Consider the following 27,865-nt stretch of genomic DNA (forward strand, 5'->3'; position numbering starts at 1 on the left):
CCTATTCGCAGTATATAAAAGTATTACATAGTGGTGACAGTGGAATGTTCGGTATAAAAAGGTTACTATCTTAAGTGCTCACAGAGTTTTAAAAGAAGCAAATTATTACCTTGTGTTGAGCTTTTTCAACAGAAGTATTAAAAACAACTTTAAAAAGTGGTAGAAAAGGAGATTAGAAACCTAAAATCTTATAGTCCACATTTAGCAGCTAAACAAAATCTCCTTCACAAGACTCGATACAATGATTTTAAAGTGCTAACAACAGAAACATGGTCATTTTGGTCTGATTATTAAAAGCCCTACTCTAAGAACAGGAAACCCAAGATTTTTTTTCTCTTCACTACAACTAAGCTTGTACTATGGACAAGTCAAGATTACCAGCCCAATTTCAAGGATGGAGAGAATGTTCACAATCCACCTTCTTAAAAAGAAGGCTGATGGAAAAAATGAGATTTGTTTAGAATTTTTAATTTCCGAGGCGGGGGGACCTCTAAATTAGTTTAGTGTAATGATTATACCAAGATTACTTCAGACTTCGGCCTCTCTTGGCCTCATCTACATTGACAGTGAATGAGCCTTCAAGTCTTGCCAATGAACATTGAGAGTTACCTCCTTTACAATTGACTGCTTTGATCTCCTTGCAATCCAAGGGACTCCAGCACCACAGTTCAAAAGCATCAATTCTTCAGCACTCAGCTTTCTTTATGGTCCAACTCTCACATCTGTACATGACTACTAGAAAAACTACAGCTCTGACTACACAGACTTTTGTTAGCAAAGTGAGGTTTCTGCTTTTTAATATGCTGTCTAGGTCTATCATAGCTTTTCTTCCAAGGAACAAATGTCTTAATTTCATGGCTGCAGTTACCATCCACAGTGATTCTGGAGCCCAAGAAAATAAAGTCTGTCACTGTTTCCACTGTTTACCCATCTATTTGCCATAAAGTGATGGGATCTGATGCCATGATCTTAGTTTTTTAAATGCTGAGTTTTAAGCCAGCTTTTTTACTCTTCTCTTTCACCCTCATCAAAAGGCGCTTTAGTTCCTCTTTGCTTTCTGCTGTTTGGGTGGTACCATCTGCATATATAAGGTTATTAATATTTCTCCCAGGAATCATGATTCCAGCTTCTGCTTCATCCAGCCCAGCATTTCGCATGATGTACTCTGCGTAGAGGTTAAATTCGCAGGGTGACAATAATACAGCCTTGGCGTACTCCTTTCCCAATTTGCGAACAGTTGGTTGTTCCATGTCTAGTTCTAACTGCTGCTTCTTGACCTGCACACAGGTTTCTCAGGAGGCAGGTAAGGTGGTCTGGTATTCCCATCTCTTTAAGAATTTTCACGTTAATAACCTTTGGGGGTAGATACTAGTTTTATCTCAGTTTTGACAAGGAAAACTGAGGCTTTGCATAACCTACGTGAGGTCACACAGTCCGTAAGAGGCTGCTTGTTCAAAATCCAGCTGTTTGCTCACAGGAGGCTGCCACCCACTACACTATTTAATTCTAGCATCAATGAGAAAAAGTAAACCTATGGCAAGAGCTGAAAAGGAAAGTTTAGGTCTTTTCTTGATCAGTGGCTTTCCTAATTTCAACTCTTTTGCCTTGGTTGAAACTAAAACTAAACAGTAAAAACTATTTTGCATACTAGAACATTTGCTGCTGCTGCTGCTGCTGCTAAGTCGCTTCAGTCATGTTTGCATACTAGAACATCTGCTGCTGCTGCTGCTAAGTCGCTTCAGTCGTGTCCGACTCTGTGCAACCCCAGAGACAGCAGCCCACCAGGCTCCCCCATCCCTGGGATTCTCCAGGCAAGAACACTGGAGTGGGTTGCCATTTCCTTCTCCGGTGCATGAAAGTGAAAAGTGAAAGTGAAGTCGCTCAGTCGTGTCTGACTCCCAGCGACCCCATGGACTGCAGCCTACCAGGCTCCTCCATCCATGGGATTTTCCAGGCAAGAGTACTGGAGTGGGGTGCCATTGCCTTCTCCACTAGAACATCTAGTTGCTTAGAAAAAGAGACATGCTACAAGCCACTTAATGATTACTTATGTGATTCTAAATGGAGGGCTGTAGACCTGGTCTGAAATGTTGCTATTAATTAGACACTGAGTATCCATCCTAAGTGGCTGGCTCAGATGGTAAAGAATCTGCCTACAGTGCGGGAGACATGGTTCAATCACCAGGTCGGGTAGATCCCCTGGAAAAGGAAATGGCAATCCACTCCAGTATTCTTGCCTGAAGAGTCCCATGGACAGAGGAACCTGGCAGGCGAACAATCCACGGGGTCACAAAGAGTCAGACATGACTGAGCAACCAATGCAGTGTACAGTGTACAGAGACACTCAACAGTCTAACTCAGTGACTGGCTTTTATTTTATTGGGAGGGAGAGAAGGAAGACTATGATTAACCACTACATTTATCTTAAACTCCAAACACAAGAATGATGATCTAATTGATACTAATAGTCCAAGTCTCAAAACTATAAACTGGCAATGAAGCATAAATTCTATGAACATTTTGTTATGATACAGTAAGTATATTCAAATTCACAAAACAGGTTCCCACTATGACAATTACATCAAGACTAGAGGGTATTAATAAGTGGTAAAGAATCCACCTGACAATGCAGGAGACGCAAGGGACTTGGGTTTAACCCCTGAGTTGGGAAGATCCCCTGGAGACAACAATGGCAACCCACTGCAGTGTTCTTGCCTGGAAAATTCCATGGACAGAGGAGCCAGGCGGGCTACACTCCATGAGGTTGCAAAGAGTTGGATATGACTGAATACACACACACATACATTACTCACATACCTGCATGTCAGATTAAAAAAAAAAAAAAAGACTTTGAACGATCAATAAATGGCTTCATAAGAAAATATCATGGGGATCTGTTGAACAGTGATATCCATGTTCTATGATACACAAAAATCTACACGATTTATGGCCCAATACATACATGTGCTTTCTTGATATACTACGTCCTAGTGAAATTATCACACATGTACCAAAAGACACATACAGGAAATGTTAATGGTAGCATCATTTCAAATAGCATCATAAATGTTCAAGAAGAGAATGGGTACGTCTATTGTCATATATGCATATGCTGGAATCCTAAACAGCAGTGAAAAGTGAATGGACTACAGAAGTACTTAACAAGAACAAACTTCACAACATGTTGAACTAAAACAAAAGCAAGTGGCAAATGATTACCTTCTATGTAATACTACTTAGTATTAAAACATGCTTGTTTACAGATACAAAGCAAATGCAGTAAAACTATGAAGGAATACACAGGAATAGCAAATATTAAATATCAATTTCAAGGCAGTGCTGGAGTGGAGAGAGAAGAATAGAGGAAGGAAGTCATATGTATTTCCCTCATCAAATACTTCTGTCATGTTTTCTTTCTTAGAATTTAGAACTAAGCACCAAAGGCTAAGGTTGTTTTAAATGATCAAGCTAACAATTACCTGAACCTGAAAATGTGAAGCTTCCCCACCCCCACCAATGCTGGTGACTTTAATGATATGGTAAGACGCCCAAATGCTGCACTGTTAGGTTAATTCATATTAAACTGCTAAATTGGTTGTAGATCAGAAACTCAAATATTAACAATTCAAAAGAGTTCAACCTAATATTAAAACTCTCTATGAAAAGCAAAAAAAAACAAACAGTAACTGTTCATATTTTTCCTAACAATTCACAATAAAGTGGTCTACATTTACCGACCAGACTGCATTTAATGTTACAATATATACACAATACATATTAATAAACACTTAAAAGACACTTGTTGGGCAAAGCAAGTGTTTATACAAACAAAAACTGAAATCCCTAAGAGAATCACCTTGTCCAAGGTTAAATAGGCAGTTAGCAGTCACAACAGAGTTAAACTAAATCAAGGTCCTGTTCCAAAATTAGTCACAATAAATTAATCAGAAGCTCAACAAATAAAGAGAAACTTTTTTATTTAGTTCTAATTGAGGATTATGAAATGAATTAATGACAATGATCTGCAGAACTGTCTTTTACTTCCTAAGAACTTCAATATAAAAAGTTCTAAATCATAGCCCACTGCTATTTTCGTTAACACAAAACTCATTTCCCATAAAAATAATATTCTAGATAGTTATTAAACCAATGGAATTTATAAGTTAACTAGAAAACTAAAATCCCTCTATAACAATAACGAAAATACACAGTATATAAGAAGTCTGTCTCTCAATCCCCTCTACCTCTTTTCTTAAAATTTTCTAAAAACACTAGTACTTTTAGAAAAAGGTTTAAATTAGAAAGAATGTTGGAAGAAAGAGGTTTGGGGAACATACTGAAGGAGACTTGGAGGCATTGTGCAAGGTTTTCAAAGGTAACAGCAATAGGTTTCTTAGAGAATAAAATATCACTCTTAAGAATCATCACAGAACCAAGATAAACAATGCAAGACAGGGAGAAAGATTTTCCTGAGACACAGCAACTGAAGAGTTGGAAAAGACAAAATGAGAACTAGTGTAGAGAAATTAACAGGGACACTGCACAAGAGGCAGAACAACAGTGCGGCACTTCAGTGAACAGTCCACAGGGCAGACTGCAAAGTCACTCCCTGTTCAGAGTTAAGTGAGGGAATCCATTGGTGGGGGGGGGGGGGGGGGGGGGGGGGGGGGTGTTGAGGAGACAGTATCGGGTCATCTGGCTGATTTTTACATATGTTAGGTATTTTTAACTCAAGATGTCTACTGAAATTTACCTATGCCTATAATTATTGTCTTAAGATATTCTCATTTTTGCTTTCTTCTGATTAGTAAATACAAATGACATGCTACCCCAAATCTTTTCAGTTATAAAGGGCATCCTGGATAGCCGCAATCATCTAATGTTAGATGTTTCTAGTTGGCCTGCTTTCCTAAGCAAGGAAAAGAGCTGCCAGGACACATGCATATTATATCATCAGAGAAGGAGGGGTAGGGATAAGGAGACCAACCTGCCTCCGCATTCAGCTCCTCTAGAAGCCCGCTGGTCCTCCAGGTAGCTCCTGTGTCCTGGCCTCCTACAGAATTACTGTGCTCTTGAACTACTGCAGCCGCCAATAAATTGTCCACATTTACCACTTCTGGCTCAGAGCCGGTGTCAGACATATCATAATGAGCTACAACTGGAGGTCCATCTAGGGAGGAAAAAAAATGTATACTTGTATCTAACTCATGGGGTGAAAAATACTTCTATAACTAAAAGCCCCCTAAATGCCTGTTGCCTTTATCTTATTATTCTACCTAGTCAGAAAAGCTGCACTTTATACAATCTAATTATTTTGTACATGAAATGAAAGTGAAAGAAATACTCCAGCTTACAAAGATGAGGGACACATTTGAGAAGGAGGGAAAAGGGTGTTATTATGAAGAACAAAGACAAGACTATACTGAACAAAAGTTACATTCAATTCCTGTCATTCTGCTAAAGGGCCAAAGATTAAGAGAAAGGGGACGACTATAGAGAAGGTAAAGCTGATTTTTTAAAGGAAACACTGATGCAAACTATTAAAACTGAATTTATTTATTTTTAAGAGGATCAATCTAGTTTCTTCCTCTTAGTAGCTAATACTAAAAGTCCCTAGTAGAATCGGAGAAGAAAGTCAAATATATGTTTTCCTACTTCAAGAGCTCTACTTGCCCAACATCTATTTCCAGTAAAAGCCCTTTTATAATATTAGGGATGTTATGTATTTTACAACATTCTATAAAAAGATGAGAGCGTGCTCAAGTCGGGTCTGACTCTTTGTCAGGTTTCTCTGCCCATGGGATTTTACAGGCAAGAATACTGGGGTGGGTTGCCATTTCCTACTCCAGGGGATCTTCTAGACCCAGGGATCTAACCTGAATCTCCTGTACTGCAGGCGGATTCTTTACCACTGAGCCACCTGGGAAGCCCCCAGCAAAAAGATAACTCATAAAATCCATCTTCAGGATTTGGATGTCTTGTGAGGGATATTTCTATTGTCTTTTCCCTGAGAAAAACAACCAGCTGACACTCCATGGAAGTGATACACAACCTTATGGGTTATTTGAGAGGAAGATATTAAAACTTTTGGAAAAATAAAGAGAGCCCTTCTACCTCCAAATCACCCTAAGCTGCTGAAAAGGGCAGCTGAGCTCTGAAGTAATTACACTGCAGTGATTCATGCTAAATAATTCAATATTCATGCTTGTAAAATAGATACATGCTTTAAAATGCTAGTGCTACCTTTTCTAATATAAAAGTAAAAAGCAAAAATCATTTTCAATCAACTATGAAGCATATCCCTTACTACTAACTGCTATGTTTTTTTCTTTTTTTTTTTTCTAACTGCTATTTTTGAATAAAATGCTTTTTCTCCTCCAACAGTTATTACTAAGTGCAAGCAAATCACTTAATTCCAGAAAAAAATTTTTAATATCTAATAAATTAATGTTAAACACACCTATTTTATGACACTCTTGACTATGAAGGAATACATATGCCAATAAATCATTAAAATAGAACACAATGAAGGATTACTGTTTTAATACAAACATCCATTGTGTAAACTGTCACTAAACAAAACATGAAACACACTTGGGGCACTTATCTCTTAAGACTAAGTTCCCAAACCACAGGCTTATGCGGCAACACTTTTAAAATAAAAAATGACCAAACATAAAAGTGAATGAGTTATTAGGTGCCACCGTATAAGGAACAGACATGTCACAATATGAAATTCTGACGATCATGACAATTTCAGCTGACTACTTAAAAATAATTTCCAATTTCCCCAAAAGGGTACATCAAGTTCATAAAATTCAACAGTGTGGCCTTAGTATCAGCTAGTAATAGATTTTAGACCAAATAGTAAAATATTGGTTCATGTTTGCGGTTTTTCTTTTCAAAAAAGAAAAGAAAGCTGTATCATTTATGGAGTTCTCGTCAGAGTTCAAAATGATTATTATGGAATCAAGATAATGTGGGATGTCCAAATATTTGGTTGCAGAAGATATGAAGGTCAAGTACAATATTGACTATTTGACCAAATATTCTGTTTTTTAAAGGGCTTAAGTGTTTTGTGTTTGGAAAAAAATAAAAGAGACTTATTTAAAAATTTGTATCATAAATACCATTCACAACCTCTTGCCCTCACGTTCCCCCACCCTACAACCCACAACCACCAAATTGAGGCAACAGGTCAACAGTCAAGTCAAAATTGTACCCACTCCTACATGTAAACTCATGCAAAAAGTATAAGTGCAGATGTACATGCAGAGTAACATCACCTACCCATGGAAATAACTTGTCTGAAAGTCTTCATCAGTAGGATATACAAGCATAAACTTGTTATCTGGCTTCATTCTTGTATCTTCCATATTTCCAAACAGCACACCTTATAGCTTAGCTTAAATTTAGTATTCATCATAAACAAAGACAGCAATATTTGCACATTTTATTATACTTAAAATTAAAATAAATTATCACTGTCGTTTTTCATATCTAATATATTCAAACAATGACACGTCAGTACTATATAAACTTTAATAAAGTCAAGGAAAGGTTGTTTTTCCAATTTTGCCTTCCAACAAGAAATCACAATTAAGTATCTTGTGTCCCAACGTCATCTCACACTATCAGCAAACCAAAATTAAGTAAGATATGTTTAAAGAACTAAGCATCAAGGCTTGGATTTTGAATCACTAAGTATGAATATTAGCTAACTGATGGGGACAATTTATGGTATTCTTTTAAAACATGATTTCTGCTACACAGCAAAATTAAGAGGTAAGATCCTTTTAAAATAAGTATCTCTTGAAAGAAAAAAATAAAATCAAACCACTAAGAGGAGCTAGAAAAACCAGGAACATTAATAACAGAAGCAGCTATCTATGCTTCCAATTTGATTCTATCAATTTATTACAGGAGGGAATAAGCATGAAGCTATTTTTCTTCCTCTGACTTGATTGTTCCTCTAGGATGCTAAAACAACTGTGCTGCTACTAAGATAATTTTGACTTTTAAAAACATCAAAATAGCAACTTCAAGTAAAATTACACATGGAAACATTTCCAATTTAAAATGCAGTCACTAAGCATTCCATGTTTACAACATAAAAGGTTATTCAAACTTCACATTCTCCCATTTGGTATCTGTCAACCACACATCATCAATGTATAATGATGAACTTTGTTTTTCTATAGTCATTAAAAGCATCTCTCTATAAAGGTAAATTTAACTCAATTATTTAATAACTATTTGGTCTGTGGTTAATCCAAGTGCTGTGTCCAATTTAAGTATCTTGATATTTTTGCTGATCACAAGAAAAATAAAATGTTCAGCAATCTACTGCTTCATTTAAGAACATCAACTTGGTCTATCTTGTGCTAGACAGGTTTGTATCCTCTCTCTGACCTCCTAGTTTATAAATAGGTTCTAACTTTTGGAATACCAAAATACAGGTGTGGGACTTTCCGAACGGTCCAGTGGTTAAGACTCTGCGCTTCCACTGCAGGGGGTGCAGGTTCGATCCTGGTCAGGGAACCAAGATCCAGCTTGCCACACAGTTCGACCAAAAAAGAAAAATGAAAAAAAACATACAGATCTGTCTATTCATCACACATTCCTACTACAGTGAAGTTTACCCCTATGTGACTTTAAATCTTCTGTATTATTATCAACAGTGTTTAATTTTATGAATTAGTCTTCTTTTTAGTCAAACGTGTTCTCTTCTAAATCTCATGGAAACAATTTGAATCACAAAAACAAAAAACAAAGCAAAACAAAGCCTAACATCCATCCTCTATTACATCTATCTTTCCAAATCCCTCTTTCCAAAGCTGACAACCAAAAGCACAAAATTTTAAAACTATGTAATACATAAGTTACCAGTCCTATTTTACAGATGAGAAATTTTGAGTCCTAGGTAGGTAAAACCAGCATAGTTTACAGTTGTTCTCAGTGGTGAGGAAATGGGAAATATACAGGGTAAGACTGGGAGCCGTCTATGAAGTGCATAGGTTTTGGGCAGCAAATACATAGGTTAAAATCCTGCCTACTTCTTCTTAACCTATGACTCAGGTTGTTCACAGGGTTATGATGAAGGCTAAAATATAACACAGAACACAACAGTTCAAATACTGGTCCACCTGCCCACCTTTCCATTATAAATTAGCACTTAACCCTACTTGTTTGCTTATGTTTGTGTAAACTCTGCTGTACACAGCCCGCATGCAAGAAGCTTTGAGAAAACATCACTGCCTGAGTTGGTGCCTTCTACTGGTCATGGATTAACCCACCTTGTTAAGTAAATGCTTTGCTGGGATTAATAAGGTCATCACATATGTGGCTTTTGTATTTTTATTTTTGTTTGAAGTGAAATGTTAGCTTAGATGTATTCATATGAAAGTGTTTTAAAGCCAAATAGAGGTCACTTTGGATTATCCCATATTTGGCATCATTCTTGCCTACAAAGCCCTTCCACTAACACAAGTGTTGTCAGACTCCCAGTATGAAATCTAATCAGATCTGGGAATCAGAAATTCCTCTTGTATCTCACAGACATCTGGAAACGTCACTCCTCCTTCTCTATTGCTAAATCTTCGGCCCAAGGAAAGGTGGAGCAACAGACAAACAGCGTTTACTCATTCAATTCCCATTTCAATGACTACAGTAATATACGATAAAGACCAGAATAAATTCCTTCTCTATGTTTTACTACAGCCAATTTCCCAAAAGCCCTCATAGAAAAGGAAAGAAAAAAACTTTCCTGCTACTGTCAAAGGACCCCACAGAAGTACTTTCTCCCTAGTCATTAAAGGTCCTAAGATCAGTGCCATTATCTACAACATCTAGAGAAAGTCACTCCAATAGTGAGATTCAAAAAAAGTTACACCTAAAAAGAAGAGTTCTCAGAAATTACCTACCCAAGCACTTTAAGAAGGAGGGGCATGTGTATGGTAGCCAAGTTAGGAAAACAAGTGTAGGGAAAATGAGGTGTGAGCCTTAGGGATTTTAAGAAAGAAGCAAACCTCAATAGTTGGAAGGGAAATCTGCAGTTGGCAGAACCTACCTAATAAAAACTAGCTTTTTAGTAACACATCTAAATATTTACCAAGATGGAAAATGATTATTTGGAATAAGAAAAAATAAAATACTTAAGAAAATACATATGCTGTATTTTATTACTATTAATCTACATATATATGTAATATATGTACACACATACACAAAGAACCATTTATAAAACCAGTAACTTCAAAGCATCTCTTGGAAAAGATGACTATATCAACCAGAAAAGACAAAAAGTGCCATTTCTAAAATAACAACTTTAAATACCAAAAACTGGGTATTTTTCCTTTATAGTATTATAAAGCTATTTTAGTAAAAAGAAAAATAAGATAGTGCTAAATGAAAATAAAATGCAGCAATATGCACTGAAATTCTATGTCAGAAGTTAAAAAATCATTTTTAAATAAAATGAATTGATGCCTATTTTGTGCTTTTCCCATTATATCCAACTCAATTATTAAAAATTTAGATGTTCTGTTTACAAGGGAGAAATAGAGTTTTAAGGATTACATCTGTTCTTACATCATACTGACAAATGACAGGTCATTTTGCCCAGAGAAGTTACCTATAATACTGATGAATAGTTAACTTTGAAAGTATCGAAGAGGTTAAAGGAAAATATTCAAGATTAAATACAGAAAACAGGACACTTGCAGAGGTCACCATCTTTCAATTTATCTTTGTATTTCAAGGACAAATCCACAATTTCTGTTTTGAGGATTCAGATCAATGGAGAACAAAACTAAAACATCTACACTACATACAAGAAGGAAGAACACGAAAAGTTGACATGACTTTCGCCACATCCTCGTATCTATGTACCCTGCTAAGACATATCCACTCAGCTTTTTGGTTATTCCTCAAGGTAGGCTACATTTTGCTATTTTCTAAACAGTCTTCAATTTTTAACAGGATAACTCAGAAGGACATATAAAGGAGAAGAATCTCCACCTTTTATGTTAGCACTGATATTTTGTTATTTCCTTTTTCAATATACCAACTGCAAGAAGACTGAAAATTATCTGAAAAACACCATGTAAAATCTCATTAGTGATACTACCTATAAACTAATGCCATTCATTTCATTATGGAAAAGCAGGTTTCTGTACTAAGGAACACCTAATGTGAATTAACTGGTAGGGAATCACTATAACTAATGTAAAAGGATCCTAAATAGAGTAACAAGAAACATTTCTTTTTAAACATTTTTATTTATCTAGGTCAACTGATACACTTCAAATGCAGAATTAGGTAAAAGATATAAAGAAAATGCAGTAAAAATAAAAATCACAGCAATTTGATAACATTCTTCCCAAATTTTAAAGTTTTAAGACTTCATTATCAAAGAATATACTTCCTCACAGATTATTATTCCTTCATTTCTTAACATGTCTTCTATTGTACGTTGTAGTATTTTAAGATAATATGAAAAGATCTATTCCTTACTTTGGTTTCAATCCCTACTAACTTTTCCTAAACTTCAGAGAAATTAAAAACAGAATCAAGAAAAAAATGAAAAGTATAGAACTTGGAAGTTATTCACATTGATAACTATTAATGTACTCATACAACTGTTCCAGACAGATTAAAAACGACAAGTTTCTTATCTGTACAATGATTGAGGGCATATACGCCATTTTTAGAGAAGATTCTGAGAATTATTCTTTGAGAACAATTTTTATTAAAGCAAATTTAATAAAAAAATTAATTAAATTTCAGTTTAATAAATCTGCTCAAATTGTTTTGATACTGTGTTTTCTCACATGTGAAACCCCACAAAATCTTTTCCATTGTGCCCCTACTATACTATTTAAATAATTCAAACAGAAGAGAGGAAATCAATACAAGCTAAACAAAATATAACAGGTAACTATTTTTTAAAGTCAAGTTCTGTAAAATAACCTGCCCATGTTATCTGACCTGCATATAAACCTTAAGCAATATATTTCATTCAATTGTGCTATATCTCAACCTTCAGATCACAGTATCTGCTGTTAAATACACATAACTAAGGAATGACAAAAGCAATGAAGCAAAATAAACTAATTCGTGTATATTCTTTTACTCAGTCTGCTAATGAAACGAGCAGTCAAAATTTTTACCTGATAATCTAAGAAATAAATTTTTCCATCTAACTTAATCACTCTAACTCGTATGTGGCAATTTTTTTTTTATACACATTTAGGAAGCAATGAATGGATATATTAGTGACCTGAATCCATTAAAATCCCTGTAGACTATTGCATAGTTATGTTTCCAGCACAACCTGCCAACTATAGCATTAATAAGAATACAGGATTATTTCATAATTCTGAAGGTCCACACACCTTCACAAGCACGTGCACAAACACACTCTTGAGACTAGGCTTATTCCTTTGACTTAGTAACAAAAAACAGGCTTTTCTCTTGGAGCCCCCAAAATGACAGATCCTTTAAGTATAAAAAAAAAAACTTCATGCAAAATATTAAGTTTTAAGATTTTAATTTTATTGTGTTGTGTTCTAAATTAAATTTTTATTTGAGCTCTTATTACACTCAAGTTTTAATAATGCACACAAATTACATATTAATATAACTGAAAGGTATTATGCAATGAGAGGCTCAAATAACCTGATAACTCTAATCTTAATCTGCTGGTTAAATTTTCTTAAAAATGATTAGGATCTAATGTCCTACAACACTGAACTAGGAGACTCTAGGCAGAAAACAGTCTGTAGATAGATTATCAGAAAACATATTCACCATAGCGCCCCCCACTTGAATACCAGCAACTAAATTGCATATGTAGACGTTAGAGAGATGACATAATCCAAATATGGGATTATAGTCTTCATTTTAATCTTTTCCCTATTTCTTTCGGAATTGATCCTTTTCTTGAAAACTGGACTGATTAAAATGAGCAAAGATATTTTAAATAAACCATCTGTGTTTGTCTTCTCTTTCTTTTCTTGCAGTCATTCCCTATAAAGCACTGCAATCTGCCAGTCCTCAGTGACTCTCCAAAGGCCATCTCCCTGCTGATCTTCCCAAGCTTCCCAGAGAAGCAGAGGGGCCAGTGCCTGGCTTGCCCTGGGGCCTGTAGACACTGGTGGCAGCCATATTTGGGAGCACATTCTCCTGGGATTATACTCTTTTCTTTTATCAACCTTTTATTTGGTATTAGGATACAGCTGATTAACTGGGTAGCCATTTAACAATGTTGGGACAGTTACAGGTGGACAGAAAAGGGACTCAGCTATATATCTACAAGTATCCATTCTCCCCCAAACCCACCCACCCATCCAGGCTGCCACATAACACTGAGCAGAGTGGGATTATATTCTTAAATAAAAACATTTCAACCATGTCTAGATCAATGCTAGACATGATCTAGATCAACTAAAAGACGTTTCTGTCCAGCATTAGCCCTTTATACACCACAAAAAAGCCCAAACAGGATATATTCCCTATACTTAAAATTGTAGGAAAATTAAGCCAATTTAAGGTAAGTTAAGGGAAGACCAGGGTTCCCCGGTAGCTCAGCTGATAAAGAATCCACCTACAATCCAGGAGACTCCAGTTCGATTCCTGGGTCGGGAAGTTCCCCCTGGAGAAGGGATAGGCTACTACCCATTCCAGTATTCATGGGCTTCCTTGGTGGCCCAGACAGCAAAGAATGTGCCTGCAATGCAGGAGACCTGGGTTCGATCCCTAGGTTGAGAAGATCCCCTGGAGGAGGGCATGGCAACCCACTGCGGTATTCTTGCTTGGAGAATCCCCATGGACAGAGAAGCCTTGTGGGTCCATGGGGTTGCAAGGAGTCGGACACGACTGAACGACTAAGCACAGCACAGCACAAGGGATGACCACTAGGCATTCTAAAATAATACCGATATAAAAATGCCACCACATAATCCAAAAATAATTTCCACTTCTTAGTACGTATTTAGACTATGATCTTAGGAATACAGACTCTGCCTCAGTGAAGGAGAATACAATAATCCAAAACAGCAGTCATTTTTAAAAAACTATTATAACTACTTCAAATACTTAATACTTCTTTGTCCACAATACAAAAACAAATTTTTCTGAAAGAAGAATTTTTAAATCATGCAATCTGGAATAAGCATAATTACTTTAAAGCACAATTCATTAAAAAAAAAAACAACAACAACTACTGTTTCAAAACAATACTCCTTAAGACAGCAACACATTTTCAAGACACCATGACAAACTGAAAATCAGGGGAAAAAACTGTGTGTATGTTTCTGGTACAAAATTATTCTTAAGGTTAAACTTTTCAAACCACAAAATATAAAATTTTGTTTTGGAATAAATTTTAATATTTTAGCATATATTCTATGAATTAAATCAGTATATTCTGGTGTTCCTCTTCTTTCTATCAAAACCTATCTTTCCATATCTTTATACAAATTTATGTAGAAAAGGCTTCCTCAAATTTATTATGCTCGATACCTTCTCAAATATTTACAATATTTTTACGTTGAATATCAATTATTAAAACTTTAGCTTGATGATTCCACTCAACTGACATTTTTCTCTTTTAGGCAAAAAAAAATCTGTAGATTTCCTACTCCATTATCTAATAACAACAAGAAATCAGAACATATCCAGTCCATACTAAGAATAATGTCCTCGTTACTTTTTATGTTATTCTTAAAGGATTCATTCATGTTTTCTATTTTAAAAATAAAAAGCATTTCACTACATGCTTAATATATGAAACATTAAATCATGAAACAAAGAAAAAATCTGTTAAGTTCTTGAAGCAGTTATGCATGCATAGAAAAGCAGTCATGTTAACATGCTGAAATTGACATTTTCTTATATCTAAAAATCCATGTCTAGTAAAATCTGTGATCCCAGGGAAAAGCCAAATACAGAACAAACTTCCCTGAAAACATCTTAATTTCAAATAAATATTATAGATTAGCGAAAAACTTCTCACCCAAAACCAATATGCTCTTCTTATTGGCATAAAACAGGAAAGTTAAAAAAAAATATATTAGCTGAAGTAGTTTACAAGTGTTGTGCTATCATGTCAGAGAAAAACCTGTCAGTTATAACTCTCCCAAAGTTAATCCCCAATTCTCATGTATTAAGCTCTAAAAAGAAAAAAAAATTTTTAAGTCATTTTTCACTTCAAAAAAGCAAAATAAATTGATTCAATCTATTACAGTTAACTTACAAGGTGTAGATATCTGAATATAGAACTAAACAGAAAAAGTGAAGACAATTTTTCTGAGTAGTTACTGGTAAATTACTAAAATAAAACAAAGGTCTTTATTGTTTATACAGCTGACCCTAAAGTTGGGCTCCCACCCGCTGCAGAGTTGAAGAAAATCCACACAAAACTTTCTAACAGTCTGTGGTCCCACATCGATGAATACTATCAAGCACAGACTGTGCAGAACCACAGTTCATATTTAGTGCAAAAAATCTGCATATAAGACCTGTGCAGTTCAAACTCCTGTCGTTCTAATGTCCAACTATATATGAAACTCCAAATATATCACCTATTTTTCCTCTTGCAAAACACACAATCAGATCTTTTTCAAAGTTGCAACTATATTAAATATTAAAATAACCTTATTCATATTGAGAAGTTAACTTATATATCTGAAGGGAAAAACTATCATATTTTTATTGTAAGTAAATCCAGTAGGAAGTACAATTTTTTTAAAAAAGCACAAGGTAATGTTAGCCAAGTTATATACACCTACTGAAAATTTTCTTCCTAATTTAGCTTTTTCTCACACTATTTCTCAGTCCTGGGCCACACACTGAAAATATATCATGTTGCAAAGCTAACGATGCTGTGCTATTTTCTCCCCTTTGACACAAGCCATGGACTCTTTAACATACCATTTATTTTCGGTCCAGGGACTGAAAACAAAATTAAATTGGTAGTACATTAGCCAATACATTTAGTCACTATTAATTTAAAAACCCATTCAATACATACCCTTAATAGAGTGACCATTTCATCTCTATCCTCTAGAGGTTACCCTTTACATCAGAGTACCAATTTCACTGGATTCTGCCAGGTAACTGCTTAGAGAGTTAAAGCTTAAAATAAAAACCCATCTATGTAACAATGGAAAAATACTGCTTTTCTCACACATAAACTCAAACTCCTGTCTAATCTGCATTCCTTACAGTATCTCACATAGAAGGTACAGAGTATTAATTTGCTCAAAAAGTAATTCATTCTTCTTGCACACAAAGGCTATTTCATACAAGTCATTAAAGACTAGCAAAAAAATCAGTTCATTAAATGACCTATGAAAGAATGACATAAAAATGCTCATGCAATATTCACTCATGACCTCCAGAATGAGATTAATTACATCATTCCTCTTACAGGAATCACAAGCAAGTCAACACTGTTGCAGAGATTAATGCTAAGAGACGCTAAGGGAATTAACCACTTACCTATCTAGATTCACTAAGATTCCCTATTTTATATCTTACTGATATTTACACTTTGGGCATGAAAAAAGCATAAAGATGAGGATCACTCCTGCTGCTGCTGAGTCACTTCAGTCGTGTCCAACTTTGTGCGACCCCATAGACGGCATCCCACCAAGATGTCCCTGGGATTCTCCAGGCAAGAACACACTGGAGTGGGTTGCCATTTCCTTCTCCAATACATGAAAGTGAAAAGTGAAAGTGAAGTCGCTCAGTCGTGTCCAACCCTCAGCGACCCCATGGACTGCAGCCTTCCGGGCAAGAGTACTGGAGTGGGGTGCCATTGCTTTCTCCGGAGGATCACTCCTATCATCATATAAATACGGTTCTATGTTCCAAGCACATGTAACAAAACTCTAATTAGAGTTCATGAAATTTTGTTTTGAATAACTAATTCTTTAAAAAGCAACTTGTTTACTATTTAATTTTTAAAACATTACCAAAAGAAACTTAAAATGGGCAAAAGCATATTCTTTCTTACACAATTCAAAAAGCAGATAGTTAACACAATTAATTTTGTGATAGATTCAAAGGTTGTTCTATAATATCCCCATTTTCAACAAAGTTAATCGGAAAACTGTAACGTCTGAGAATTCGAATGTGCTGCCAACATTCTGACAAGTCACAAAGGGCTGTTGCAGCAGGTCTTGGGAATCAGGCAATGCGTGTAAGCACCTGACGGGTGATGGGGAAACGCCTTGGCCAATCAGTTGCATTTTAAGTTCCCTGGACTCCAGTAGCTGCTTGTCCTCTTCACCAGTCAAGGTGAGTTAGTTTTTCCGTCCACATTCGGAACTTCTCTGTCTGGCTCTGCATCTTGGAATAACAGCCCATGGCCTCTTCTAGGACACTGCCTGTAACGTTTCTAACACACACAGCACCCCTGCCAAGTAATCCTAAAATTTCGCTGGGTGCTCCTTCAGATCCGCCAGTATGACTAAAGTCAGTTTTAAAGGCAGTGAGGCCATTTGATAAAACGTCATTAAATCAGAAAATTGTATTTTTATTAAGACATGCTTATTCAGGAAAATGACTTAAGCATTACCAAGAACAGGCAAACAGATTCAGCAATGATAAGGAGCACTTAACCAAACAAAAGTAATTCTGAGAAAAATAACATGACACTACCCTTTTTTCATAGCTTCACTGAATCTGCCTAGGATTTTATATTTTGTACTATACAACTAACTACTCAAGTTTGAAAGTATCAGTAGCTTTCAAACTTGCTAAACATAAAGACCTGGAATGGTATAACAAACATCAAAACGTAGGCAGCTCCCAGGCATAGGTTTGTTTTAAGCCCCCTGGGTGATTCCAGTGTACAACCCTGACTGACTATCACTGTATCCCTGAATATTATCACACCATGACTTTAAAATTCTAAAAGGTGTTTTAACAGCTGACCCTTAATAAGTCAGTATAAATAATTCTCAGTTAATTGATTTTCATCAACTACTCTTAAGTTAAAAAAAATTGTTTTCCTTATGGAAAAACCACATAAAGGATATACAAAATCCATGTATACTGCTGTGTAATATTTTTTATAAACCCTGGTTTATGCAAGGTACTAAAACATATATCTCAAAAAAAAAAAAGTTTTGTGGTTAAGTTTTGGATATACAAATCATATCCTACTCTTCTGGAGAGCACAATAATGGCTCTGAGTTGCCCTGCAGTAGACAAATCTGTTTCCACATGATCCAGCACTTTCCAAATGTGTGAACAGTGTACACCTATTAATATCAAGTAGAACAGTGGTTTCAGAGGATTCCAGTTTTAGGATATGCTCTTCTATATACAGTGTTTTATCCTTGAACTAGGCCAGATTAGTTTTGGTTTGGGTCTCAAATACTTTGGGTTTCTAATAAAACTAATTATACTGAACTCTTCTTTTCTTCAGGTAACTATTAAAAATGTTACCTCCTCAGATCACTCTTGCCTATGCTACCTAATATAGCTATTCTACCCCATCTCTAGTTCATTTTTATCTGAACTCTTATATCTTGCTTTATTATTATTCATAATGTATATTCCTACTTGAGAGCATATGATGAATTCATTTATTATCTGTCTCCTCAAAAAAGATCATGTTCCACGAGGGCAGACATGTTTCATTCACTGTTGCATTCCCAATGCCGCATAGCAGGTGTCCAAACTTTGCTGAATGAATGAATGATGGAATCAATCAAGCTTGGCCTTATACCATCTACCTATATCAAGAAGTCTTTATAAAGAACTGCCCCCATGAAATGCCCTATTGTATTTATCCCAGAATATTTCTGAAAAAATAGTTTACTTTATCTCATAATGGCTTTTTATGAATAGGCAAAAGAAAAGTTTCCTAGGTCTCAGTATCAAGAAATGCAGTGTTTCTCCTATATTAAGAGAACTGCTTATATCATGCCACTTCACCTCTTTTCAATGCCTAAAAGGCTACAGGACAAACTTTGAGCCCAATTCTACCTAGCAAATAAAAACTTCATCAAGTTTATTGTTACCAACTTTTCCCTCTAACTTCATTTTATTCCTCCACCCCTGATTACTCCATTCCATGCCCTCTCTCCACATTAAAAAAAAAAAAAAACTTATTTATAAGTAAACGTCTTCAAGAAGGACATACCTTTCCCCAAAGTATAATACATTCAGCTTATAGAGAAACTAAAAGGAGTTCGAAGTATATTAAACTTTCTTTAAACAGTTTATCCCCATTATAAGTGCTGGGTAAACTGCAGTGTATAGGACAGGAATTTATACAACTACTTTGATATTTCAGATTCTGGTGCTGCTTATTTTTCAGTATTTAAAAGCTGAATTCAACAAAATGGTGTGAGAACACTTGTGCTAAGGACAGTGAGATAAGATGCAGCCTTATAAAGATGACTACCAGCAAAACACACTAAAAGCAAAGACATTTTAAAGTCTAAAAAGATGACGCAATTACACATGTCAAAACAAACAGGATGTACAATACCGAATATGAACCCTAACGTATAAACCACGGGCCCCGAGTGATGACGTGTCAGTCTAGGCACAAACGTCCTGTTCTGTGCAGGTGCTCCTAGTGGAGGAGGCTACACGCAGGTGAGAAGGGGAATAAATGGGAAATCTCCTTACCTTCCATTTTATTCTGCTGTGAACCTAAAATTGCTCTGAAAAACACATCTAAAAAAAGAAAACCAGGGACCATATTCTCATCTTAAACACACATATGTCCTTTTAACACTAAAATATATCCTACTTTGAGAAAGACATATCAAAAGCAAAGTTTATGCTTTTGCATACACGAAGTTTTTAAGGGCACTCACCTAAGGAAATAAATTAGGAAAAACAGGCCGAAAATAATACCTCGATGCTTTAACATTAGAGATTGTCAAAGAATATCCACCAGTAACATTTCAAAGCTTCTAAATTTAAGGTAACATTATCTGGACACTGTAGTATTGAGGAGATTACATTTAAACAATGCATGCTTTTAATATAATCACTTAAATGGAGAAAAATTTATAATTGCTCATGTTTGTTAATTTATAAAGGCTGTGCTGTGGTTTTTATAATTAAGAACATTTTAAAAAACGAGACTCTACTGTTTAGAACTTAACTGAAGCAGACTACAATGATTTTTAGCTATGGGAGACTTCACATATCACTGCTTAACTGACTGAGTAGTTCTCAGTCTGGCTGCCCAATGTCATCACCAGGGAGTTTAAAAATGCTGGTACCTTTATGCTAAGTGAAATAAGTCAGAGAAAGACAAATATTGCATGATCACACCTGCACGTGGAATCTTAAGAAAACCAAACTATAAAAGCACAGAGTAGTTTGGTGGAGAGTACAGAGTGCAGCAAGAATGAGTGAAGGTGATCAAAGGGGACGGACACCCAGTTGTATAAGAAGAGTAAGTTCTAGGGATTTAATACACCATAGTGACTCTAGTTAACAATACTGCATCATATATTTGAAAGGAAGACAACTTCCTAATACATAAATCGTAAGTATGCAAAGTAAGAGGTGTGTTAGCTGCTGCTGCTGCTGCTGCTAAGTCACTTCAATTATGTCCAACTCTGTGCGACCCCAGAGACAGCAGCCCACCAAGCTCCCCTGTCCCTGGGATTCTCCAGGCAAGAACACTGGAGTGGATTGCCATTTCCTTCTCCAATACATGAAAGTGAAAAGTGAAAGTGAAGTCGCTCAGTCGTGTCCAACTCCTAGCGACCCCATGGACTGCAGCCTACCAGGCTCCTCCATCCATGGGATTTTCCAGGCAAGAGTACTGGAGTGGGGTGCCACTGCCTTCTAACCCTATGCTAATAAATTTCACAATATATACATTTAGGAGAAGGGGACAACAGAGAATGAGATGGTTGAATGGCATCACTGACTCAATGGACCTAAGTCTGAGCAAGCTTGGGGAGTTGATGATGTACAAGGAAGCCTGGAGTGCTGCAGTCCATGGGGTCACAAAGAGTCGGACAAGACTGAGAGACTGAACTGAACTGACATTTATTAAATCAATACCGTATATACCTTAAATTTACACAATGTCGTATGTCAATTATGTTTCCAAAAAGCTGGGGAGAAAATGCTGATGCCTGAGTCAGAGCCAGAGATTCTGATTTAACAAGTCTGGAATGGAGCCTGGGCATCGTAGTTTTAAGTGCTCCCCACTCAAGTGATTCTAACACACAGCCAGACTGAAAACTGCACAGATACTACGTTCTTTGTTTGCATTTACTAATCACTGCTTTCAGGCAGTTTTCACCTGATTACACAGTCTTGGTCTTTTGTTATCAATGTATTTAATGAGTCTCCTAAACAGCTGCCAAAATACAATCAGATTTTAAATTATGGCCATGGGGCTTTCAGTCACCTCATATTCAAACAGGAAACAGGTTACAGGATTCCCAACCTGGGTTTGGGATCTCATCTTCCACTGCAAGTCCCTACAGCTTAAATTAATAATAAAATTTTTCAAGTAATTCAACCCTCAGTAGGTCACAAACCCTTACAAATCAATTTTAAACAAAAGTGTAGCAAGAGGAAAATGTGCAAAGAACATGAATAGATTGTTTACCAAAAGAATACAAATGGCCAGTATGATTTTTCAACTTCATTAGTGATCAAAGAAATACAAATTAATGCCAAGATACAATTCTTTCATCAAACCAGCAACCTTTTCATAAACACTCAAAAGAGAGAAAATAATGCAACCAACACTTAAGCTCCTGGATAAAATAAACTCAATAAAGTCTTAAAGAGTAGTTTGGCAGTATGTGTTGAGAGACTTAAAAGTGTTCATACCCTACTTCATAACAGCAAAAGCTAAAAACAGCTCAAAGGGCCAACATTCGGGAAGTTATTTTATAGTTAGATAAATTATTCAAAATCCACACATGGTTTTAGGGAGACTATTGTGTTTTGGTTAAATGTCCAAAATGCAATATTAAAGGGAAAGAAAAGTACACATAGTATGATCAATTCTGTTATTATAGAAGGTGATACTCTTAAATGTTAACAGAAACAGGATTTTAATCTTAGACTTCACATTTTTCTATTTTCAAATTTTTCTACGAAGGATTTACTACTTAAAGAAATATTTTTTTCATTTCCAAGAGTTAAATGATCAGACACAATAAGTCTCTACATAGGAAAAACTGTAAGGTAAAACTATAGCTAATCATGAGGGATTTCATTGTATAAATAATTGTGGTGAGTTGTGAATGCTGAGATCCTAGCTTCAGGAGGGCTGAGCTGCTCCAGCCTGACCACAAAGGATTAAGGACTCAGATGATCTTAGGTGTCCTCTACAGCCTGACATTCTCCAAAATAGACCAATTAGATTTTCTAAATGCAAACCAACTGACCCTTATCTACCAAGATGGATACTATTTTTGAGCCTCAGTCCGAGTGGTCACTTACATGGTGCACTACTAAACTACACAAAAATAGGTCATTATAGCCAAGGTAAGAGGAAGCTACAGGCTTTCCAGGTGGCACAATGGTAAGGAATCTGCCTGACAACTTAGGAGACATAGAAGACATGGGTTTGATCCCCGGGTTGGGAAGATCCCCTGGAGTAGGAAATGGCAACCCACTCCAGTATTCTTGCCTGGAAAACACCATGGACAGAAGAGTCTGGTGGGCTACAGTCCACGGGGTCGCAAAGAGTCAGACACAAGTGACCAACTGAGCACACACACACAAGATGAAGCTACCGTGAGGTTTCTTATATACTAAATATTTATGAAAAACATGTCACTGGTAAAACTTTTCTCTGCTGCCCACCCTCAATGATGCACATAAGCTGCTCTGTTCAGAGAATTTTTGAATTGAAGTCTGATGTCTGTTATTCACATTCACTAAAATAAAAATTTCCTGGGGGAGTTCCACAGCCATCCAGTGGTTAGGACTCCATCCTTTCAATGCCAAAGATTTGCATTCAATCTCTGATCAAGGAACTAAAATCCCACAAGCCATGTGGCACAGCCAAAACAAAACAAAAAACAAAAATTCCCTGCGAGAGCAGACTTTATATATCTAGTTTCAAAGTGATTTTACAGAAAAACTGATGTCTCTCTCAACCCGTGAAGAAGTAACGCTCCAATAATAAAACTGCAAAGAATGATTAATAATATAAAAAGATCATCTATAAATGAGATACTCAATAAAAACCTTGAATACTCAAAACCACCACACACTATTTTCACATTAATATCCACTATGAAACACTCTGTTTTTGCTCATCTCTAAATCCCCCAAATGAAAGAACTGCCAAAGTTATCTTGATATGATACTTCCAGATTCTTAAAAGAGAAATATATCAATAGTTTCAAAAACTTCAAGGAGAGAATGACCTAGTGTGGATAAAAAGCTGCCTGTCAGCTAAATGCTAAGACAACAAAACCACTTTGTAAACATCTGTGATCCAAATATCAAACTCAATTATTATGCATCACCAGGCAACATTATTTTCACTCTTTAAAAGAAAATGCATTAATTGTTAAATTGTTTGGCATAAGTTAACATTTAGCATAATTCCTTCAGTGTTTAAACTGCTGCCAAACAAAGTTTATAAAGCACTTCTGAACTACTAAAATTATTTGCATCTTAATGAAAGTGTAAAGCAAGAATATCAGTTTTTATTCTCCCTCTTCGTTTCCATTCTGTATAAATTGCTGCATTCAAATTCCAGATCCCAAGAGATTCATTGTTAGACATGTCCAGTTTAAGTTCACCTGAATGTCCACGGTGCTGTACTCATGTTTCAAGTCAGTTCACAATTTATCCTACCTTTACAATCTATGTGACTTTTCAGCAACTGCCTTGCAATTAGAGCAGAGTGTATCCCTCCTGCCCCAAAGTTATAATGTGACTCAAGAAAATGAGGTACACATAATTATGACAACAGAAAAGGCCAATGTCAAAATTTTTCAGGGATAACAATGTGGATAGTTGAAATGAACTTCCTAATATTTAAACTTAAGCTGTTCTATCTTTGTCACTTTGCATAATTCTAGGAAAGACCATTCATAGCTGCTCATGCGTACAGCATCTTCAGAAACTGTGGTCTGCAGCCCAGATAATCATAGAGTGGCCCTGCACCTTACCTACCATTTGGTTCTCCATGATTACTCGACATAGTTTGAAAACTCTACATATTTTCAAAACAAACTAAATTATAGATACAGATAATTTACTTTGGTGTTTTGGTTGGTATACAATTCAGAACAGACAAGAAATAGATGACTGGCATTTTACAAGTTTTAGATACTGGTCAAGGTAGTCAATTAGCAGAGGGGTTTGGAAAACATGAACAAAGCACACCTAATCTATATAAGCCCAACAGGGAGAACGTCCTTGAAGGTATTTCTCATGCTATCTCTACAATGGGGTCTATCTTCAAAGAGAATTTTTGCTCACCCACCTTCTCCGTTTCCATAAAAAGACAAAGAAGCATTGGGCAGTTACATAAAAATCTGTTTAGTGAGTGGAATTAAGCACTGTATCAAGAGATCCATTATGATCATGAGTAGTAGATTAGTACAGGACCTAAGAATGCATAAACGACTGTATAGTTGTTAATAGGCTTTCCTTAAAACACTAAATATAAAATTTAAATATACCTGCCTTAAAACAACCCTAATGTCTGCTTCTCTCATGCAGTCAACTGATGGGCTTCAATTAAACCCTCTCTCCCAGTAATTATAACACAGGGAACTACCAAAGGAATTCAATAGATATTAAAACAGTAAGCATGTCCGACAAGTGTTAGGAACACATTTAATATACTATATGAATGATACTTTTATTGTAAGTTGAATACCTATAAAATCGTTCTTGTTACTGAGTTTCTGTAAGTTTGGTTAGTTATAGATTTAATTAACCAATATGATTTTTCTTGAAATATTCTTCGTATATCAGCAATATGCTGATGTATAGAATCAGAAACCTTTCAAAAAACTAGGAGGAAAAAAGTCACCCATAAAACTTTGAAAACCAAAACTTCCCCCTCTTTACCATAGCAACAAATAACACTGCCATGATCTATTACATGCTGACTACTTTACAGAATGTTCCTAATCGAAAGTCTCTTCAACAATGAGAATTCACCCAATTAAGGATAGTTCAGATCTCATTTTTCTTCCACTAGAAAATCTCAAGACTGCCTTCATAGTACACAGTATCAGACGAAGTAATATAGAGAAAGCAGATTATGTCAAACATGTAATAAATTACAGACTCATATCAATGAGAGCTGGAACAGTGGATTTCTACTGAACTTTTTAAACTTGGGGGTGTTAAGGGGGAAATTTTGCAAAAAACATTCTTTTCAAATGCAAGTGACAACGAGCTAATCATGCACTGAATGAGGGAGAAGGGGAATACATAAAACTACTGTTTTAGCAGGAACAGTTATTAGAAACCTTTAACAAAAGATAGAACATGTTATTTCAGACACCATCAGCTTGAGTGCAGTGGCTATATAATAAAGCAAGGTGCCTGTTCCTGAGGAATATGTACTTGGTAATAACACTGAACAGTGAATATTAGATCTAAGCAGTGCTAGAAAGGCAATGATGGGAGTTCAGGTAGTGGGTTACAGAGAAAGAGACTTGTGAGAAATTCCATTCTTTAAAAATAATCTTGTCCCTATCATTAAATTTTTTTTTTTTCGAGCTGATGTGCTAAAGTGCACTAGAAACCTCAGAACAGATTTTCAAATTGGCGTGTCTTGTTAACACACTGCAGTCTTCAATTTACATAGAGCTGCAGGTCTCCTGGATTTTTTTCAAGTGTCACTCATCTAACTGAGCCCAAGAGCTGAGAAATGCCATGAGGTGCTCTACAGTCAGTTTAAAAAACATCCTCTACCTGGTATCTCTGCAGTGATTGTCTTGCTGCTCCCTGAAACCTCTTCATCATCATCTGATGAGCTCGTGCTTGAGTCACAAGTCAGGTCACTATCACTGGTACTACTGTCCTGCAACAGGTTATATTTCTTCCGTGCAGCAGCCTCCCGTTTCTGCCTCAGTAGCCTGATTCTCTCCTTGTGCTTTTGGCTCCGATGACCTTTAACCTTGGCAACTCGGCCATTCTGTTTATCACTGGATTGCCGGTTTTTCTTGGCAGCCATGGTGGATGTTTCACTTTCAGATCGTGACCGGCGAGACTTACGCCCAACTGTGGCACCAGACACTCCGGAAGGGTCTCCTTCTACCGCTGTTTCTGCCTGGGAGGGTTCATTCTCCTCTGCAGAAGACAATGTATCTGAATCGGCCAGGTGGCCGCTAGAGGAAGGGGAAAGCATGCAGTGGTTAGAGGAATCACTCTCGTAAACTCGGCCAGTTGTCGGCTTGTCACTCTCTGTGGATGCTAACTGAGACTCAGAAGAGTCCCTTCTCAGTTCCATCAACAAGCAGGGCATTGAAGAGAGAACTGTAGAATCCACCACACCATCTTTTGGAACTTGAGATTCCAGTTCCACAGATCCATCTTCCTCCTTAGCTGTCTCTTGTTCAGATGTTTTTGGTGGCACTTCAGACTCAATGAGTTCTTCAACTTTTCCCACTGCCTCCTCCATCTTCATTTCAGATTTTCAAGTTAATTCATGGAGCAGTCTAGGAAACTATGTCAAAGATGTAACAGGAAACCAACCTGTACAAAAACACACAAAAATCAATAAACAGAAATGGCAGATCACTGAATCAACATAACATTCCTACCTTTCTAAGTGGATAGTGAAAGTAGCCATCATATGGGCCTTTAAAATATATGTATCTATTAATTGCTAGAACAAGTCAAATTCAAAGGACTTAATGCAACCAAATACTGGCATACATGGCTACTAAAAATGGCACAATATTAATCTTCTATTACTCAACTTGCAAGGCCAGCAAGCAACCAAATAAGTATTCTCAACTTAAAAACTTTATTTAAAGTGTTCAAAAAAAGGATCCTCAAAACTTTGATATAGGTAGCACACATTTTTAACTAATATAAATGCTTCAAAAAAATTGATCTAGAACAAGTTAACTGGAATGATTACTTTTATGTTCCAACCTTCAAAGAAAAGAAGCAAGGGAGCAAGCTACAGGGGAGTGACATCAAATGCACACCTTCGTTAAAGGGAAAAAACCCATCAATTACGTGCATCTGACAAGTGAACAAAAATAATTATGTGATCAAAGCTGTCTGCCATTTTGCTCAATAGGAGCTGCTCTAGACAGGCATTAAGCCGAAAAACCTGAATCTGTTGTTTCATCTGTTCTTCCTAGTTCCCATAAACCTTTCACATCAAACCTTCATCAAACACCGAGTCTAGTGTTTTAACCTATGTTTTGTTTCATAAACAATAGCCACTAAATACAGATAAACTACTTTGTGAATCCAGAAAACCTAATACTCTCTATTTTAAGAATGACTTAAAGGGTTTAAAAGAAAACACCCTACACACACATTATCCACCTCCTATGCTAACTTTAGAACCTAATATCTCTCCCCCACTGTGTGTGCTACAACTCCACTTACTCATAAGAGAAACAGGACATAATCTTTAACCACGAGAGCTGTGACCAATACAGCACGAAGTTCATTAACTGGTAGTTTTTAAGAGAATGCTAACAATGTATAAGGCAAGTAGTATGTCACCCTGAACAACTGATGTTAAAGAAGGCAATTATCATAATGTCCCACAAGTCACAGAGAGACACAAACATTAAGCTACATGGTGCTAGTAAAGGTACAATACGACATCTCCATTCCGTCATTCTGTCGAGTTCCTCGATAGTTCACTATGTGGCAGACAGCAGCAGGAAGATAACTGAAAAAC

The 27,865-nt window shown here is 36.3% G+C and overlaps 1 protein-coding gene across 4 annotated transcripts in view; it reads right to left on the minus strand.

The window, feature by feature from the left end:
* C22H18orf25 (chromosome 22 C18orf25 homolog) overlaps positions 1 to 27,865 on the minus strand; it is an 85,084-nt gene that overhangs the window by 18,579 nt on the left and 38,640 nt on the right. For 3 of the 4 annotated variants that reach the window (XM_006075279.4, XM_006075278.4, XM_025273526.3), the window contains exons 2-3: positions 25,909 to 26,691; positions 4,988 to 5,170 (exon numbers count right to left, since the gene is read on the minus strand). In XM_006075279.4, the coding sequence (XP_006075341.1) occupies positions 4,988 to 5,170; positions 25,909 to 26,623 (898 nt within the window). In that variant the 5' untranslated portion in view covers positions 26,624 to 26,691. The remainder of the gene's footprint in view (positions 1 to 4,987; positions 5,171 to 25,908; positions 26,692 to 27,865) is intronic. The other variant, XM_006075280.4, reaches the window with a different exon arrangement.

Source organism: Bubalus bubalis, chromosome 22 (assembly GCF_019923935.1).
Source record: "Bubalus bubalis isolate 160015118507 breed Murrah chromosome 22, NDDB_SH_1, whole genome shotgun sequence".
NCBI classification, from domain to species: Eukaryota; Metazoa; Chordata; class Mammalia; order Artiodactyla; family Bovidae; genus Bubalus; species Bubalus bubalis.